At 36.5% G+C, this 16,122-nt stretch overlaps 1 protein-coding gene across 1 annotated transcript in view; it reads left to right on the forward strand.

Annotated features, from left to right (window-relative positions):
- The window catches only part of ROBO2 (roundabout guidance receptor 2), a 584,467-nt gene that overhangs the window by 492,886 nt on the left and 75,459 nt on the right, over positions 1-16,122 (forward strand). The window contains exons 13-15 of the mRNA XM_080815165.1: positions 367-533; positions 4,964-5,085; positions 12,819-13,050. Coding sequence (XP_080671291.1) covers positions 367-533; positions 4,964-5,085; positions 12,819-13,050 — 521 coding nt within the window. The remainder of the gene's footprint in view (positions 1-366; positions 534-4,963; positions 5,086-12,818; positions 13,051-16,122) is intronic.

The raw sequence follows: 16,122 nt of genomic DNA on the forward strand, positions 1-16,122 counted from the left end.
CTTTTCAAGGTATATATACATACATATACGAGGACCCTATTTATTGTATAAACTTGATGTTGTGATCTTGGCCTCTGTTCCTTTTACAGGTATTCATTTAGTGGGCTGCTGTGCATTAGCAACGGGCTGTCACATCTCCTGGGCTGAGTTTAATTTTGTTGTGCATGGCACTTCCGTTAGGTGGGCTCGGCTTTGTTGTTGAATAAACCGAAATCATCCAAATGTTTCATTTATTGGGCTTAACACTTCAAGTGTTGTGCGTGTGTGTGTTTAATTTTCAGCCATTAACTTTTGTCATTGAAACCCAACTCCATTGCCGGTACCTTCACGACTGGTCGTTCAGTGAAAATTCTGTTCCTGTTTCAGCCAATCGGTGAGCAACAGCTGGCAGACGGTGGCAAACCATGTGAAGACCACGCTCTACACAGTGAGGGGACTGCGGCCCAATACGATCTATTTATTCATGGTCAGAGCCATCAACCCCCAAGGTCTCAGTGACCCAAGCCCCATGTCAGATCCCGTGCGCACACAAGGTAATTTCAAGGGCCGTAAACGTGACCGGTTCTGGAAGGAGGCGGTCAGCAGCTCTTTGAGAACAAAGGCGTTGCCTGAGGAAAGAGAAAAGTGTCTGCCTTACTTGTTACAATGATTCATTAGACCTGATCCAGGGGATCCAGGGAAGGAGAAGGGAACTTGCTGTTCACCTCGGTGAATGAGTCCTCCTCCCGGAGCTGCCGGGGTCTGTTGAGTAAAAAATAAATAAATAAACAAACAAACAAGCGAACAAATTAATTGTTTACCTTTACATAGTAAATCAGCTAAGTTAGGACTTTACTATATTTCAAAAGGAGGAAACTGGTCTCCTTCTTGGAAGGTTAATGATACAATGCAAAAAGTGATCTTTAATGGATTTAATGCCCAGATGGGGATATCAAAATTAGCCCTATTGTTTAAGAATTCTATTTTTATAGCACAGTGGGTCTCCAGGCGGAGCTCCCACGGGAGCAGCAGCTCAGAAGCTCTGGGGGTACCACCCAGCAGTTTGTGTTAGGGTGCTCTCTGGGAGATGATTCTGCTCAAGTTTGACAAGCATTCCTACAGTGGGTGGGCTTTTTGTTGTTGTTGTTGTTTGTTTTGTTTTGTTTCGTTTTTTTATCAGACCAGGTGTTTAAAGGAGCAATTTGTTTCCGAAAGGAGTAAATCAAGTTTTCTTCCGGAGGTATACAATTCTTTTGACTGATTAAAAAAATCAAAAAACAAAACAAATGAGCAAAGGGAAAAGAGAGAAATCAAGGAACAGACTCTTAATTTAGAGAACAAACTGACAGTTACCAGGAGGAGGTGGGGGATGGGTGAAATCCGTGTTGGGGATTAAGGACCGCACATGCTGTGATAAGCACTGGGTGAGGAACTGTGCAATCACTCTATCCTACAACCGAATCTAACACGACACTGTTTGTTAACTACCTGGAATTTAAATAAAAATGAACACGCAGAATATTATAATTTCAAAACTGAAGATTTTTCTTCTCAAATTAAGAAGTCACTGAAAAAAAAAAAGAAGTCACTGGAGTCAAGGGGTTAAAACAGGATGCTGCATTATAAGTTCCCTTCCTACTAGTAGATGGGGGGAATTAATAAAACAGACCTTGTGGCTTTATTATTGGTTACAATCGGCTTCCTGCAGGATTCTTGAGAAAGGGTTAATTATTTCCTATTTGTAAAAGGCTTTGAACAAGATATAATTCAAAGTAGTATTTTTATGCAATGAAAAGCACCATACAGCCATAAAAATATTATTATAATTACAATGTAGTGCCGTGATAGTAACTAGCACGCTCTTATAACAGAGAAAGGTGCCTTAAAGGAATCGAGTGAAATAGTCCCCACGTGATCTTGGAACGTTGCTGACATGATGACAGTCAGGGGAGGAGGGAATGCCACTTCGCTATTGTTCTCTAAGCAGTAATGTGATTAATTTTCCATGATGATAAAGGGCCTGTAGGTAAAGAACCTGTCTCCAGAGAAATAAAAAGTACAACAAAAAATTTGAAGATCTGAAACTGGTTATATTTTACCTTGCTTGGATCCAGTTGCTTTTAGTGGGTCTGAATTTAATGAGTAAATTAAATTACGGAACCTGAAGATGTATGTGGCTTTAACTCAAGAAATCAGAGTACTGGGGTCATTTTTACCAGTGTAGACAGAAAGAGTTTTTGTGTGTAGCTGTAATGGAAGGCGAGAGATAACAGAGTAGGGAAGACTTTGGGTGTAATTATATCCGGCAGACCTTCCTGATCATTCAATAACTCTGCCAGTCACTAAATCTTGGCTCATAAAATAACTTCTCGGTGAAGAGGTCCAAAAAGATTAATGAGAAGTTGTTTGTGATCTGGCTTGATCCAGCTGAGAGACTATATAGAGCAAAAGACTTATGTTCTCTTAACAGATATTTAATAGGAAAACTCATGTTGTGTGTTTGAATGTCAGTTTCATTTTTTGACACTACACTTTCAGCAGCTTTGCATTCTGTGAAGCACTTCTTTTCAAAGGACATTTTGCTGTGTGAGGTCTTATTTTGAAAGATATTAAGTACCATAGAATTTTGAATTCTTTGGGAAGCCAGCAAATACTTGTGGCATCAACATCAAAGTAGACCACAGATGTGTCAGCAAAGGTTAATATTATTCACATGTTATTAATAATTTTTTTTCTGGATCAAGTAGAATAGCTCTGCTATTTATGTTAAGGATGAGAAACAGTGGAACTGGGGGGAAAAATTCACCAAAACATAGTTCCCAATTATTTATATCCCAGTTTTTCACTCATTTTTTTTGTTGCTATACAGTATACATTTTCCAAATAATAGCAGCAAATATATATCCTGAGTCATGAGATAAGTTTGTGCTTTACTCAAATCGATACAGAGGGTTGGAAAACAATAGAAGAGGTTTAAGGTATTTTAATCCTGCTATTTTAATTAAAATCAAATGTGGGAATTAATGATATAAATTCCAAATATTAAATAAAAGCAACACTTTCATTATATACTATCTGTAATGCCAAGCTTATATATATTTTGGGGGGGTCAAATATCATTATTTTATTTATTTTTTTTCATTTTTTATATTTTTTTTTTTCAGTTTTCCAAAATTCATTGATGATGCACCACACCCAGTGCTCCATGCAATACGTGCCCTCCTTAATACCCACCACCTGGCTCACCCCACCCCCGTCCCCACCCCCGCCCCTCCAAAACCCTCAGTTTATCTTTCAGAGTCCACAGTCTCTCATGGTTTGTCTACCCCTCTGATTATATTATATGCATTCTTCCACATCACACTAAGGTCCTTGAGAATTTTATTTTCTTTTTTTTTTAAATTGTTTGAGTATAGTCGACATACAATATTACGTTCCTTTCAGGCATACAACGTGGTGATTCGACTTCTCTCTATGTTATGCTATGCTCACCGCCAAGTGCAGCTACCGTCTATCACTATTCAGTGCTATTACAGTATCATTGACTATGTTCCCTGTGCTGTGGCTTTAAAGAAATATCTATTTATTTTTAAATTCAAGTATAATTGACATTCAGTGTTATATTCATTTTAGGTATACCATCTCATGATTCAATAATTCTATACATTACTCATTGCTCATCACAGTACATGTACTCTTAATCCTTTTCATCTATTTCGCCCATCTCCCTCTCCCCTCCGGAAACTACCCATTTGTTCTCTACCCTATGCTGTGGGTTTTATTCCATGACTTACTCATTCCATTACTGGAAGCCTATACCTCTCACTCCCCTTCCACCCGTTTGCCCGTCCTTCCGCTCCCTCCCCTATTTAGGTCCCAGTTTGTTAGTGCATCCAATTTAAATTACGGCTGAGATATGCACTTACAAGTATTTTTGCCGGAGTGTTGCATTGCAGCCCAAGAAAATAGGAGAAAACAGGATTAAGAAAATCAATTATTTTAAATGAGGCTTCCTTCCTTAAAAGATAGCTGGAGAAAAAAAAAATCAACTTAACATGGCAGTGCAACAGTTAATGTAGTTGATTTGAGTTTGTGTGAAATTCAATATTTGATATCAATTTGATGAACTCAGAAGTCTATAATTTCTCTCTAATTTTTTCTTAATGGGCACACAGAATATAAACCATTATATGGAACAGTAGACTAGTATTATGGGAATGGTTAATACTGGGGGCAGCTGAACGATGCACGGCTGAGAGTATATGATTCTAAATATTGTAATTCTTTATCCCTCTCCCTTCCCCCAATCACTTCCAAAAACAGCCGAATTCTTTTTCTTTTTTTTGATCAGATATTAAAGTTCTGTTCAAAATTGATTACCTTAGAACATTTAAAAAGTATCCTAAATTTTTCAGTCAAAAGTATTTTTGTAAATTTGAGGGCTTTTTCCTCTTCTTTCCCTCACTTTGTTAACCTTTAGTGACATAATTCACTTCCCACGTCTCCCTCATTACTTTCTTTTCCATGCTTCCAGTCTGGTGTAGGTCAAGGAGTAACAACATACAATCTACCAACTGGGACAAGGGATTGAACAGATTCCTAAACAGCAGTTTTCAGATACATCTCCATTAACTACTCGGGAAAGTCCTTCAATATGCCAACATCTGTAGAAAACTGATGTTTCTAGAGACGTCTTGTGGCACATACTTTGTTCTTTAATAAGCAAATAATAGATCTTTCACAACAATGTATTTGAAGGGAGTGAGAGATTACAAACACTTTTATTAATTTTATTTTAGTAAAGATAAATATCATCTCTCAAATTATGTCCTAGCAGGGATGGTATGTATATAAATACGCTTTAATGTTTTTTGTCACAAAGTTTTGTTTTTTGCCCTGCAATGACTTAATAGTAATGGCTTGTGTAATACACATTAAAATTTTACTAGGAATTTTTAAATTTGGGGAATGGTTATCTCTGTAGATATCAGCCCACCAGCACAAGGAGTGGACCATAGACAAGTACAGAAAGAACTAGGAGATGTCATTGTCCGTCTTCATACTCCAGTTGTGTTGACTCCCACCACGGTTCAAGTCACGTGGACGGTAAGTTTTCAAAAACAATGTTAATGGCAGTTTCTTTTATTCCTTCAAGAAAACAAACCAACGATGGAAATAGTGAATCCACAAACAAATAGTAATGGAAACCCTCACCATTTAAAATCAAGGTGTCATCAATGGCAAAAAAGAAAAACATTCCATAGAATTAAAGAGTAGAATAAAATAGATCGATGTGTCCTCTTCTTATTTTTTCACAGCTTTATTGAGATATAATTACCATATCAGAGTTAGAATGGCCAACTCTGTTTGGGTATATTTACAGAATTGTGCAATCATCATCAGAATCCGGTTTTAGAACGTTTCGTCATCTGAAAATGTAACCCTGTGTTCATTGCAACGTGCCTCCTTCATTCCCCCGCTTTAGCTCTTTGTGCCCACTAATCTACTTCCTGTCGTAGATTTGCCTATTCCTTTGCTATGAATGAAATAATGCAATTTGTGATCTTTTGTGTCTGGCTTCTTTCACTCAATGTAATATTTTTCAGATTCAACCATGTTATAATATCTATCAGTACTTTGTTCCTTTTTATTACTGAATAGCATTCTATCCTACAGATATATCACATCTTCTGCTTTCTCATCAGCTGATGCCCTTTTTAGTTGTTTCTAGTTGTGGCTAACATGAATCAGGGAGCCATAAACATTTGAGAACAAGTTGACATATGTTTTCATTTTTCTTGGTATCTACCTAGGAATTGCTGAGTAAAATGATGACTCTCAAACATTTGGATAAACTGCCCAAATGTTTTCCCAAGTGGTTCTACCAACTTATGTTTCCACCAGCAATATTTGAAACTTCCAGTTTCTTCCACACCCTTGCCAGATTCGCTCACATCCTCCTCAACACTTGTTATTCTCTGTTTTTTGACTCTAACTGTTCTCGTGGGTGTGGAGCAGAATATCCTTGTGTCTTTGATTTGCATTTCTTTAATGACTAGTGATATTTTCTATTTTTTCATGTGCTTGAGCATTTGTATATCTTCTTTAGAGAAAATATTCAAATTCTTTGCTCATTTTTAAGTTAGGCTGTTCATCCTTATTATAGACTTATGTTTTCTATAAAGTGGATACAAACTCCTTATCAGATATATGATTTGTAAATATTTTCTCTCAGTCCGTGGGTTGGTTTTTACTTTTTTTTTTTTAAGATTTATCTGAGAGAGTGAGAGAGCATGCATGAGAGAGAGAATGTGCACAAGTGGTCACGGGGTAGAGAGAGAGGGAGAAGCAGATCTCTCTGCTGAGCAGGGAGCCAGTGTGGGACTCGATCCCAGGACCGTAAGATCATGACCTGAGCTGAAGGCAGACACTTAACTGACTGAGCCACCCAGGCTCCTGGGTTTTTACTTTCCTAATGATGTCATTTGAAGCACAAAAAAATTTAATTTGATAAAGTTTTCTTCTGAATTTAAATAGGTCATCTGTATATTCCTTTAGCTGTATCTCATGTAATAGCACCAAAACATGAATATAATTTTAATAATATGACTACATACTAAAAAGCTAATGGATTTTAAGAAATACATTTATATTTCAATATGCATTGAGACTGTTCAATTCCATGCATTATTAAATATCAATCTGCCCTCTGTTATATCAAACTGCAAAATGTTTTGATCACTTGATAGCCACTGCAGTGAAAATAACACATAGCATAAAAATAGCCACATTAGAGAATACTAACACTTGTGTATATGTGTTTGTGTCTATGTATATGTATATGTGTTTTGAGAAGAGCCAGGTAATATACTTCCCCGTGCATAGTACAGCCAGCACCAACTTTTCATTTATATCTGAGATTTCTCTATTATAACCTCTTAAAATCCTTTGTTAAGCCCTCTGTGTATGTGATAGATCTTATGCGTTGTATAAGTAATGGACATTTGAGTTAGGAATACCTAGGAAATCTTTTAGTTTAATTATGATTTTAATGGGAAAGTATTCATAAGTATGTCCCTATTGTTATTATCGTTGTTTTGCTGTAGTAGAAGAATGACTAAGTAAGAAATTGGATTCTCACTTTCTGGTTTTAGAGCCCAAGTTTTTCTTTTCTTTATTTTTCTTTTTTTAAGATTTTATTTATTTATTTGACAAAGAGAGAGAGAGCACACAAGCAGGGGGAATGACAGGCAGAGGGAAAAGCAGGCTTCCTGCTGAACAAGGAGTCCAGGACTCAATCGCATGATCCTGGGATCATTAATTGAGCTGAAGGCAGACACTTAACCCACTGAGCCACCCAGGCATCCCTACGGTCCAAGTTTCTTTCGGAAAGTAACCATTTATCAAATACTTCAACAAAGGACGTTAAGAAAGGAAAACTGGTTGTTTTTCACCAGTTCTTAATTAATTGTATTTGGAGAACTATGTAAAGAGACAAATCTACTTGAGTGAAACATGGAAATTCTCAATGACAGTACACAAGAATAAGAGCTGTAACAGACATAGACATACCCTATAGAGAGATTTCAATCAAAGAAGAAGTGATTAACTTTATCCTCAGGCACCAGAAAAGGCATCACCACTCATTTTCATCTATATGGGGAAATATAAAGGCATTATTATAGTAGAACAGGAAAACCTAAAGTAACATTTAAGGCTGTTTAGCTTAATTCTGTAATTTTATAAATTTTATAATTTTAAATTAAATTAAATTTATAATTTTATAAAAGGAAGCCATGTACGATAGTTGAATGATGTTCCCAATTTCCCACACTCACTTTAGAGGTAAAATTAGGATTTGAACTTATTTACTTTAAATCTGTGTTTTGTGTTTTTTACTTAAACTATAGACAAATATTTATTTGAAAAGAATATTTCTTAATGGTAGAATTTTGGCACAGGGCCCCAGATGGGGCATTTTGTTACTTCTTAAACAAGAACATGTGATCAAAATTTTGTCCTAGGAGTACAAAATTGGATAAAATTTCAACATAAATAAGACTAAATTTATAATATTTAAGAGTAATTATTTATAATCACATTGTTTCTGATTCCATTTTTAACATTATTTTGCATAGGTTTATTCTGTTTTCTGCACAAAATGATTTCTGTTCTCCTGTTCCCATGGAGGGTGCATACGAAATGACCTCATCATTTTTCCATTGGCACACAGTAGGGGTATTATCTGCCTTGCCTCTTCCATCTCTCTGTGCCTTTGACCAAATATAAAACTAGCAAAGCCAAGGAAAGAATTGTATTTTTAATAGCAGATTTTTCCTCACTCTCAGTTGAAAAGTCTTCTCTGCTCTGTTGGGAGTTTTGAAGGGGCCTTTTAAGCTGCTTCTAAATGTGGAAATTATTTGGGTAAGAATCAAAGTCATTGTGTTTATGAAGTTAATCACTTTAAAAGTCACTGAGTTTAAAAGAACAAATCGAATTAGATCAAAATGGCAGGTCTGTAATCTGGGAGTTCTTCCAGGAGAGGAACCTTGTCATCTTCATCTCTGCATCCCACAAAGCTTGTCATGACTAGTTTGCATATCTCTCTCTTTCTCATGAGCTTGAGTTCTGAGAGTCTGGAGCCCATGTTTTTCATTTTAGTTTCTCCTGAGCAGAGCATCTGTTATAAAATACCCTCTCAATAACAGTCTGTTGAATGATCAAATCAGTTGTTTTTAGACATTTGTATTTTTGTTTCAAAAAAGAGAGTGTTCAATTAGATCATAGGCTATTGTTCCCCGTGAATTTGTAGTTACACGTGAAATTAAGTATGTGTTTGAGAGGTCAGTTGAGTGAAATAAAGTCGGACTAGGGGTGTGGTCTGTTGCCAAAGAAATTATAACCAAATGCTTTATTTCCATGCCATATTTTCAACTTCCTAAATGTGCATGCTCTTTAAAGTATTACTTTGTTAGTATTTGAGTTACAGATGTGTTATTGGAGGAGAGAAATAAATTCCCCAACCTATGGGGCCAGACGTGCTGCCAGCTGAGGTGGTTTACCAAGGCTAATCTTGAAGGAACAATAGTTAGCCAGGGCTGTTTTCTGAAAGTGACTGCTCTTATGATGAGGGTAGACAAAAATGGTAAGACATGACTGTTTCAAGAGAAAATAGCAATAAATCTGTTTTTTAAAAAAAGCAGTTATTCTAAAAAATTAAATTTTTTTTTAAAAAAGGTTGTTCTAATGTGTGTGGGGGGGTGTTTTTGTTCAAGGACAAAAAAATTGCAGGTCCTTTGCCCCTTTAACATAACAGCTACTGAAAGTGAAAGTGTCCATTGGCAAACTAGAATTTCAGACCTTGGCTTCATCCGCATCCATCCTTAGCAGGGTAAGCCCAACAAAGAAAATTCACTTTGAGTTTTCAGTTTGGATGGATTTTTTTTTTTTTTTAATAGAAAAGATGGTGGTAAGAACTTACACATTTTAATGGAATGTGGTTTCAATGGAATGGTGGTGCGCAATTTACCCTCTGGTCACATACGGACCACATGTGGATCCCTTACTTATCAATAATGCTTTGTCATTGCGCCTCCCTGAAACTTGCAAAGTTCTTTAACTTATAATAGTTACTTAATTGCATCCAGGCCCTTCTAATATGAATACTATTGAGTGAAATAAGAAAACTGAGGCTGAGAAAATTTAAAAGGCTGAGCTATAACTCAGTTGCGACCTTATGACTGGACAATGGAAATTTGTTTCATCATTTCATTTTTCTCCCCCAAAACAATGCTTTTTTGTTCATATGTCAGAAAGTACAGATTTTTTTTTACAATTCTACAGACCCATGCATTTGTGGCCAGACTCTGATTATAATCAACACTAAAGAAAATCCTCCTTCTTATAAACAGAATGTTAATAAAACTAGTAACAAACATCTGGTTTAACTTGAAAATGACCACCTGTCAAAATGTGCACCACAAGTCAGTGGTATAGAACACATATGCAATAAAAATCCCACCTATTTTTTTTAAAGGTAGTGTTCAGCATTTTCATTTTTGCTTCCACCTGTAACAACAAATTTTCTTCTGAAAAAGAAGGATAAGGTACTGCAACTGCACAAAATCAAGTTAAACTCTTTAGTTATTAAGTAGGCCATTAGAATATGGGGGTTGAAAGCAGTGTACAATGAAGTGAGCAAGGCGATGTTGTGTAGTAAACATTAGCTTCATAAAGTCCCTAAAACACTTAATTAATGAAAACCAAACATGGATAAAACCAATTTATCCTGATTTACAGACTCTCTTCATCTGGAAACAGCTGCTTAATGTTCTTCTTAAAAACACAGCTTGCTTCTTTCAGTATTAACAAGCTATTATTGTGAGTTATGTCTTTCTTTCAGGATATAAATTCACTTAAAGCGAATGCAGAGAAGTTTATAAAATGCCAGTTTAATGTTGTTTTAACATATGCTGCAAGGAATTTTTGAACATTGACAGTTTTGATTAAAGGCATCTCTCTTTGGCTCTCATAAATTTAACTTTTTGCTTTTGAGCTGCCTTGCTTTATAATGTCAGAACAACGGCTTTTCAAAAACTACATCTGTTGGTACAAACACAAGCTGGTAGCATGAATGAGGGTTCAAAGATTGCGAGCTTTGGCATCCGAGCTGGGCGAACTTTCTCTTGGCAGAGCCTGCTGTAAGTGTAGCCCTAATTCCAGAGAATCTTTGAGGGTAAGAATGCTGTCAGGTGGATGAAGGAATTCTTCGTTGTTAAGACTCATCTGCGAAGCTAGAATGAGCTATACATAGAAACACATAAGCTCAGGCCCACCAGCTTCGTGGACTCTCTAGCTTGGACATTCTGAATACAGAAAAATGTCCCTTTGTCCCATTGTCTTTTTTTTTTTTTTAAAGACTTTATTTATTCATTTGACACAGAGAGAGAGATCACAAGTAGGCAGAGAGAGAGTGGGAAGCAGCCTCCGCGAGCAGAGAGCCCGATGCAGGGCTCGATCCCAGGACCCTGAGATCATGACCTGAGCCAAAGGCAGAGGCTTAACCCACTGAGCCACCCAGGCACCCCAAGTTCCATTGTCTTTTGATTGAGGTTCTTTAAGTTTCCGACTCCCACTTAAAAATAATTTTAAAATGCTGCAACTAGAGAATAAATAGTAGAGGTTAATACGTGGGACTGGGGTGCCCGGGTGGCTCAGTCAGATGAGCTTCTCGCTCTTGATTTTGGCTCTGGTCTGATCTCAGGGTTCTGGGATCCAACCCCGTGTGAGGATCTGAGCTCAGCACAGAGTCTGCTTGGAGTTTCTGTCTTCTTCCTCTGGCCCTGCCCCCATTCATGTATGCATGCTCTCTCTCTCTCTCTCTCTCTCAAATAAATAAGTAATTCTTTTTAAAAAGCAGTTAATACATGAGACAATACCTTTTATTCATAGTGTGTTAACAGCTGGATAAAGAAAGTTTTAAAAAGTTGAAATAACCATTTTCATCATCTCCTTCTCTGTTTCTTCTCTCCCCAACCTTCCTGAAATGAGGTTTTCCATCTCTTCTCCACTAAATTTTACACTGTATTTGACAGTGAAATTTATCAAGTTAAAGGCTTCTTAGAATATGTTATTAAGCTGCAATATATGCAAAATGAATTGAAGAAGTTTCTCTTATAGTTATTTTTTAAATTAAGCAATTCTGGAAAAATGGCAAGACATTCAAAAAGTTTAAAATGTTAAAAATCCTTTTCTTCCTGAAAATGAAACAATGGTAAAACTTCAATAGAAGTTTTTAAATGTATAAGGACATGTTTTATTTTTCGCTTGCATTTTTAATATATTCAGTTTTCATGTAATTTTTATGACTGAACAAAACGGCATTTTCACATTTTTACTTGATATGATGTTCAGATTCAAAAATCTGATTTTCATTAAAAATAGCTGCTTATCCTCTATATACCTTTAAGTGAATGAAAGGATCAAAAAAGTTGTGAAATTGTGCCAATAGTGGGACTCTTGAAGGAGCCAGAAACTGATAAACTAGTAAGTCTTTCATTTAATATTTGCTAGTGGGTATAAGCTTTTCAAATGCCTTTAAAATAGATGCTCTAACTTCACAACTCCTCGTCTTCTCATACACTTCCTCCAGGCACAGAAATTTATATGGGCTGTTTCTACACTTCTTCCTCTGGAATAAATAGTCCTACTTTCCTTGCAGAACTCAGCACTTGTTCTTTTTCCCATTCCTGATTCTATCAACGTCCTCTCCCCTCCAGGCTTCCTTCTCCTTGTCCATCTCATTCATAACATTTGTTTATGGATATTAATAATGAATGTAGCTTGACTAGTAACTTGATTAGTAGGAACTCAAAAAAATGACTGGAGTGAGTGAAGGTATTAATGAATAGATAAAGACAAGAATGGAAATCCCTGAGCAATAACACATTACATATCCAACCATAAAAATAGGAACTGTGGAATATAGGAAAAGGATGATGAGAAGTGAAGCTTGACAAATTGGCAGGTCTAGGCCTGTCAGGCCTTCGCTATTTTAAGGAATTTGAGTTAATTAAGCATCTTGGATACTATGGAGTATTTTAAGCAGGAGAGAGAGTTGTCCCACTCTTCATTTGGGAAATCATAACTTACAGGCAATGTGAACTCAGAATTGGAATTGGGTGTTAGAAGCAGGGAGATGAATTACACAATGATGGCATCGCACAGATAATAGTTGACGAAGACTGACATAGGGACAGGAGAAATTAGGATGCGTGGTTTCCTTGTCATGTCTAAAATATTTCTATTTGATTTCAAAAGATGTTTGGTGTGTTTTCCAGGTTGATCGCCAACCCCAGTTTATTCAGGGCTATCGAGTGATGTATCGTCAGACCTCTGGCCTGCAGGCAACATCAACATGGCAGAATTTAGATGCCAAAGTCCCAACTGAGCGAAGTGCTGTCTTGGTCAACCTGAAAAAGGGGGTGACTTATGAAATTAAAGTTCGACCCTATTTTAATGAGTTCCAAGGAATGGACAGTGAATCTAAAATAATTCGTACTACTGAAGAAGGTTAGTATTCAGATTTCTAACAAAAGCCCACTTAAACCATAATGGAGGCAATTTCTTTCTTTTTTTTTTTAATTTAATTTTTTTTTAATCAAAGAGAGAAGAGAGAGTGAGCACTATCAGGGGAAGTGGCAGGCAGAGGGAGAAGCAGGCTCCCCACTGAGCAAGGAGCCCAATATGGAACTTGATCCCAGGACCCCAGGCTCATGACACAAGCCGAAGGCAGCCGCTTGACTGGCTGAGCCACCCAGGAGTCCCAAGATAATTTCTGTTGAAGTTCTAGTTTATCATCTACCTTAGAGAACTAGCAAGAGAGAATATAAAAAGTGAATTCAGGAAGTGGCATTTTCTCTTTTTATTCCAAGAATCTCATAGAATCTGAGAACTTTAAAAAAAATGATATTCGAGTAAGGGGATATTTTTTTCTTAAGCAGACATTTGTTCCAAATTTTACCAGTATACTGGAATTTGATTACAATATATTCCCTTTTTTTTTTTTTTTTTTTCTTAACATGGTTGAGTTCATTTGGCTTCATTAAATAAGGACAGGTTACTGGAAACTCAAGAATGCAGGCTGTTCATTGTCGCTTTCCTGTTTTTGATGTAGTAAAGCATGACATTTTCTTTTATAAGCCTCCTTCCCCATGGACTCTGCCTGTCTGACTCATAATTTCTAATCAGAAGGCCACTTGCATGTTTGCAATAGCATTCTCATTAATGACATTTTCTCCCCCTCCCCCATTTGGAAACTTTTTTGCACATAGATACTTTAAAGTCAATTTGTGATGGACATGAAATTAATGTAGATTTGACCAGTCCCTGTACTAGTGTCTCCTTCCCTAAACTAGAGGCTTATAGTAAATGGTATTATCAAAGTACAAAAAGTCAGATGCCAAGTGTAATAATCCCCTCCTTTTCTGCTTTTCTACTAATTTTATTTGCACAGCTCCTGGAAAACAGCCATTTTTCATAAATCAATATGAGAGCAATCTTAAGAAAATGTATATAAGTTACTTATGGTACCATAGATGTCCGTGTTTGACCAAAGAGCTTTTAAATTGCACATATCTTTAATCAGCATCACAGTGAAAGTGTTCTGCCCACACTGGTTTATGCTGTGATACGCTGACATGAACAGAAGTACATATCTTTAAAGACATTAATCAACTTCTAGGATATGTAAAGAAAAAAAATTATTAAAAATTAATAATAATATCTTCATCCACCATTAAATTCTACTTTGTGTTGGAAATGTGTAGTACTAATGACTAGAGTGGGTGAATTTAATACAGAGTGCTACATTTAAAGCACACTTCCAAAAATGAATTTCCACTGAAGTTAGGCTTTTCCTCTGGATTAGACATCTTTCACCATTTGGTATGCATTCCTTTAGAGTTTATGTGGCCTTCTGAATGTAACAAATGGAGCTCAGAGGAGGAGGAGTGTGGGAATGATAAGCAGTGATTTGGGTTCCTTCACATCTGTAGAAGCTGAGCACTGGAATAATTGACCTGCTAGGAAGCAGGCATGGTGTTCTCTCCAAGCCAGCAGCAAGGCAAATGAGAAACCAGTTTTCAAGTATTATTTTTCAGTGCAATCTACTCAATAACTACAAAACTGGTGAACAGGTGGTTAGATTTATGTCATCGTGCCATATTTTGCAACAATATTATCAGACAGAGGAATAATACAGAGCAATATTGTGCTACCGTGTCTGTATATATCCTCTATCTCAGTGCCGTATGGGCATACCTCAATGACAAATTTATGAAACATGGGAGACTTAATTGATAGGCTTTTAAAATATCTTTTACCATTCAATTGTACACATGTTCAAAGGATTAAACTGTATAGAGTTATGAAAGCATTGATCCTTTCACATAAAAATCCTTTAATACCACAAATTCTTTGAATTTTGTTTCAACTATTGTTTCATTTTGTTTTTCCTACTCAGAGATTTAAGGAGAATTGATAAATTTTCCTATAAAATTAGTATTTTTCTGCTCTCAGAGAGACTGGAGAGCAGATGCTGCAATCTAAAATCAGAAATTTTTTCTCACTCATCTTTTCTCAGTGTGATTATAATTAGTTATAGGAGAAACCATAAAGGATGGGAACTGTAGGAAATTAAAATCTATCCATTTCACACTCGACCCAACATGAACTGTTTTCATTTGTAACTTCAGAGTTTCTTTCCCATCAATATAAAATAAGTTTTAAATCTTAAATTATGAGTCCATGTATAAGTCAATTACTTTTCCCAATACAAAAAAAAAAAAGGTATTTTGGTATTTTTTTCTTATGTTGGTAAAATTTATTGCTGTGTTTCTGTGTTTATTTATTAAACACAAAACAAAATCAAACAAGAAGATTATTAATGGCACCTCTCAGAGATAATGGTTGATGAAAATTTGGAATAGCTTCTCTCAGAATATTTTTTTTTAAAGATTTTACTTATTTATTTGACAGAGACCACAAGTAAGCAGAGAGGCAGGCAGAGAATGGGGGTGGGGAAGCAGGCTCCCTGCTGAGCAGAGAGCCTGATGCGGGCTCCATGCCAGGACCCTGAGATCATGACCTGAGGTGAAGGCAGAGGCTTAACCCACTGAGCCACCCAGGCGCCCCACTCTCAGAATATTTTTGATAAGAGTGTTTTTTTCAGAAGGAGAGCCTGCCTATTCTCACCTGGATCAAAGCTCTAGAGCCAGACATACCAAGGTTCAAATTCTACCTTAATGTTTCACTTGGGTAATTCTCATACAGTTGTCTTCTCTTTCCTTTTCTGTAAAACCGAGATAAGAGTTGTTTTTACTTCTTGAGGTTAGTGGGACGCTTAGCTCAGTGCGAGGCATATAGAAAACACTGATCAGAATGTTAGCTGTTAAATTTATTAGCGAGCACATATTAGCAAAGCTGTTGTGTTTGCTTTAAACCTATCCCTTATATTTAAAGGACAATTTTTGGAAAAAACTGTCACTGTTGAATACTATGTGCCCATTAGGAGCTACTGGAAACCAGACCTCTTGCTTCTTGTCTTCATATCCATATTCTATAAGCAGTGTTAATGCACATCAA

The sequence above is a fragment of the Martes martes genome (genome assembly GCF_963455335.1).
Source record: "Martes martes genome assembly, chromosome: 1".
Taxonomy (NCBI): domain Eukaryota; kingdom Metazoa; phylum Chordata; class Mammalia; order Carnivora; family Mustelidae; genus Martes; species Martes martes.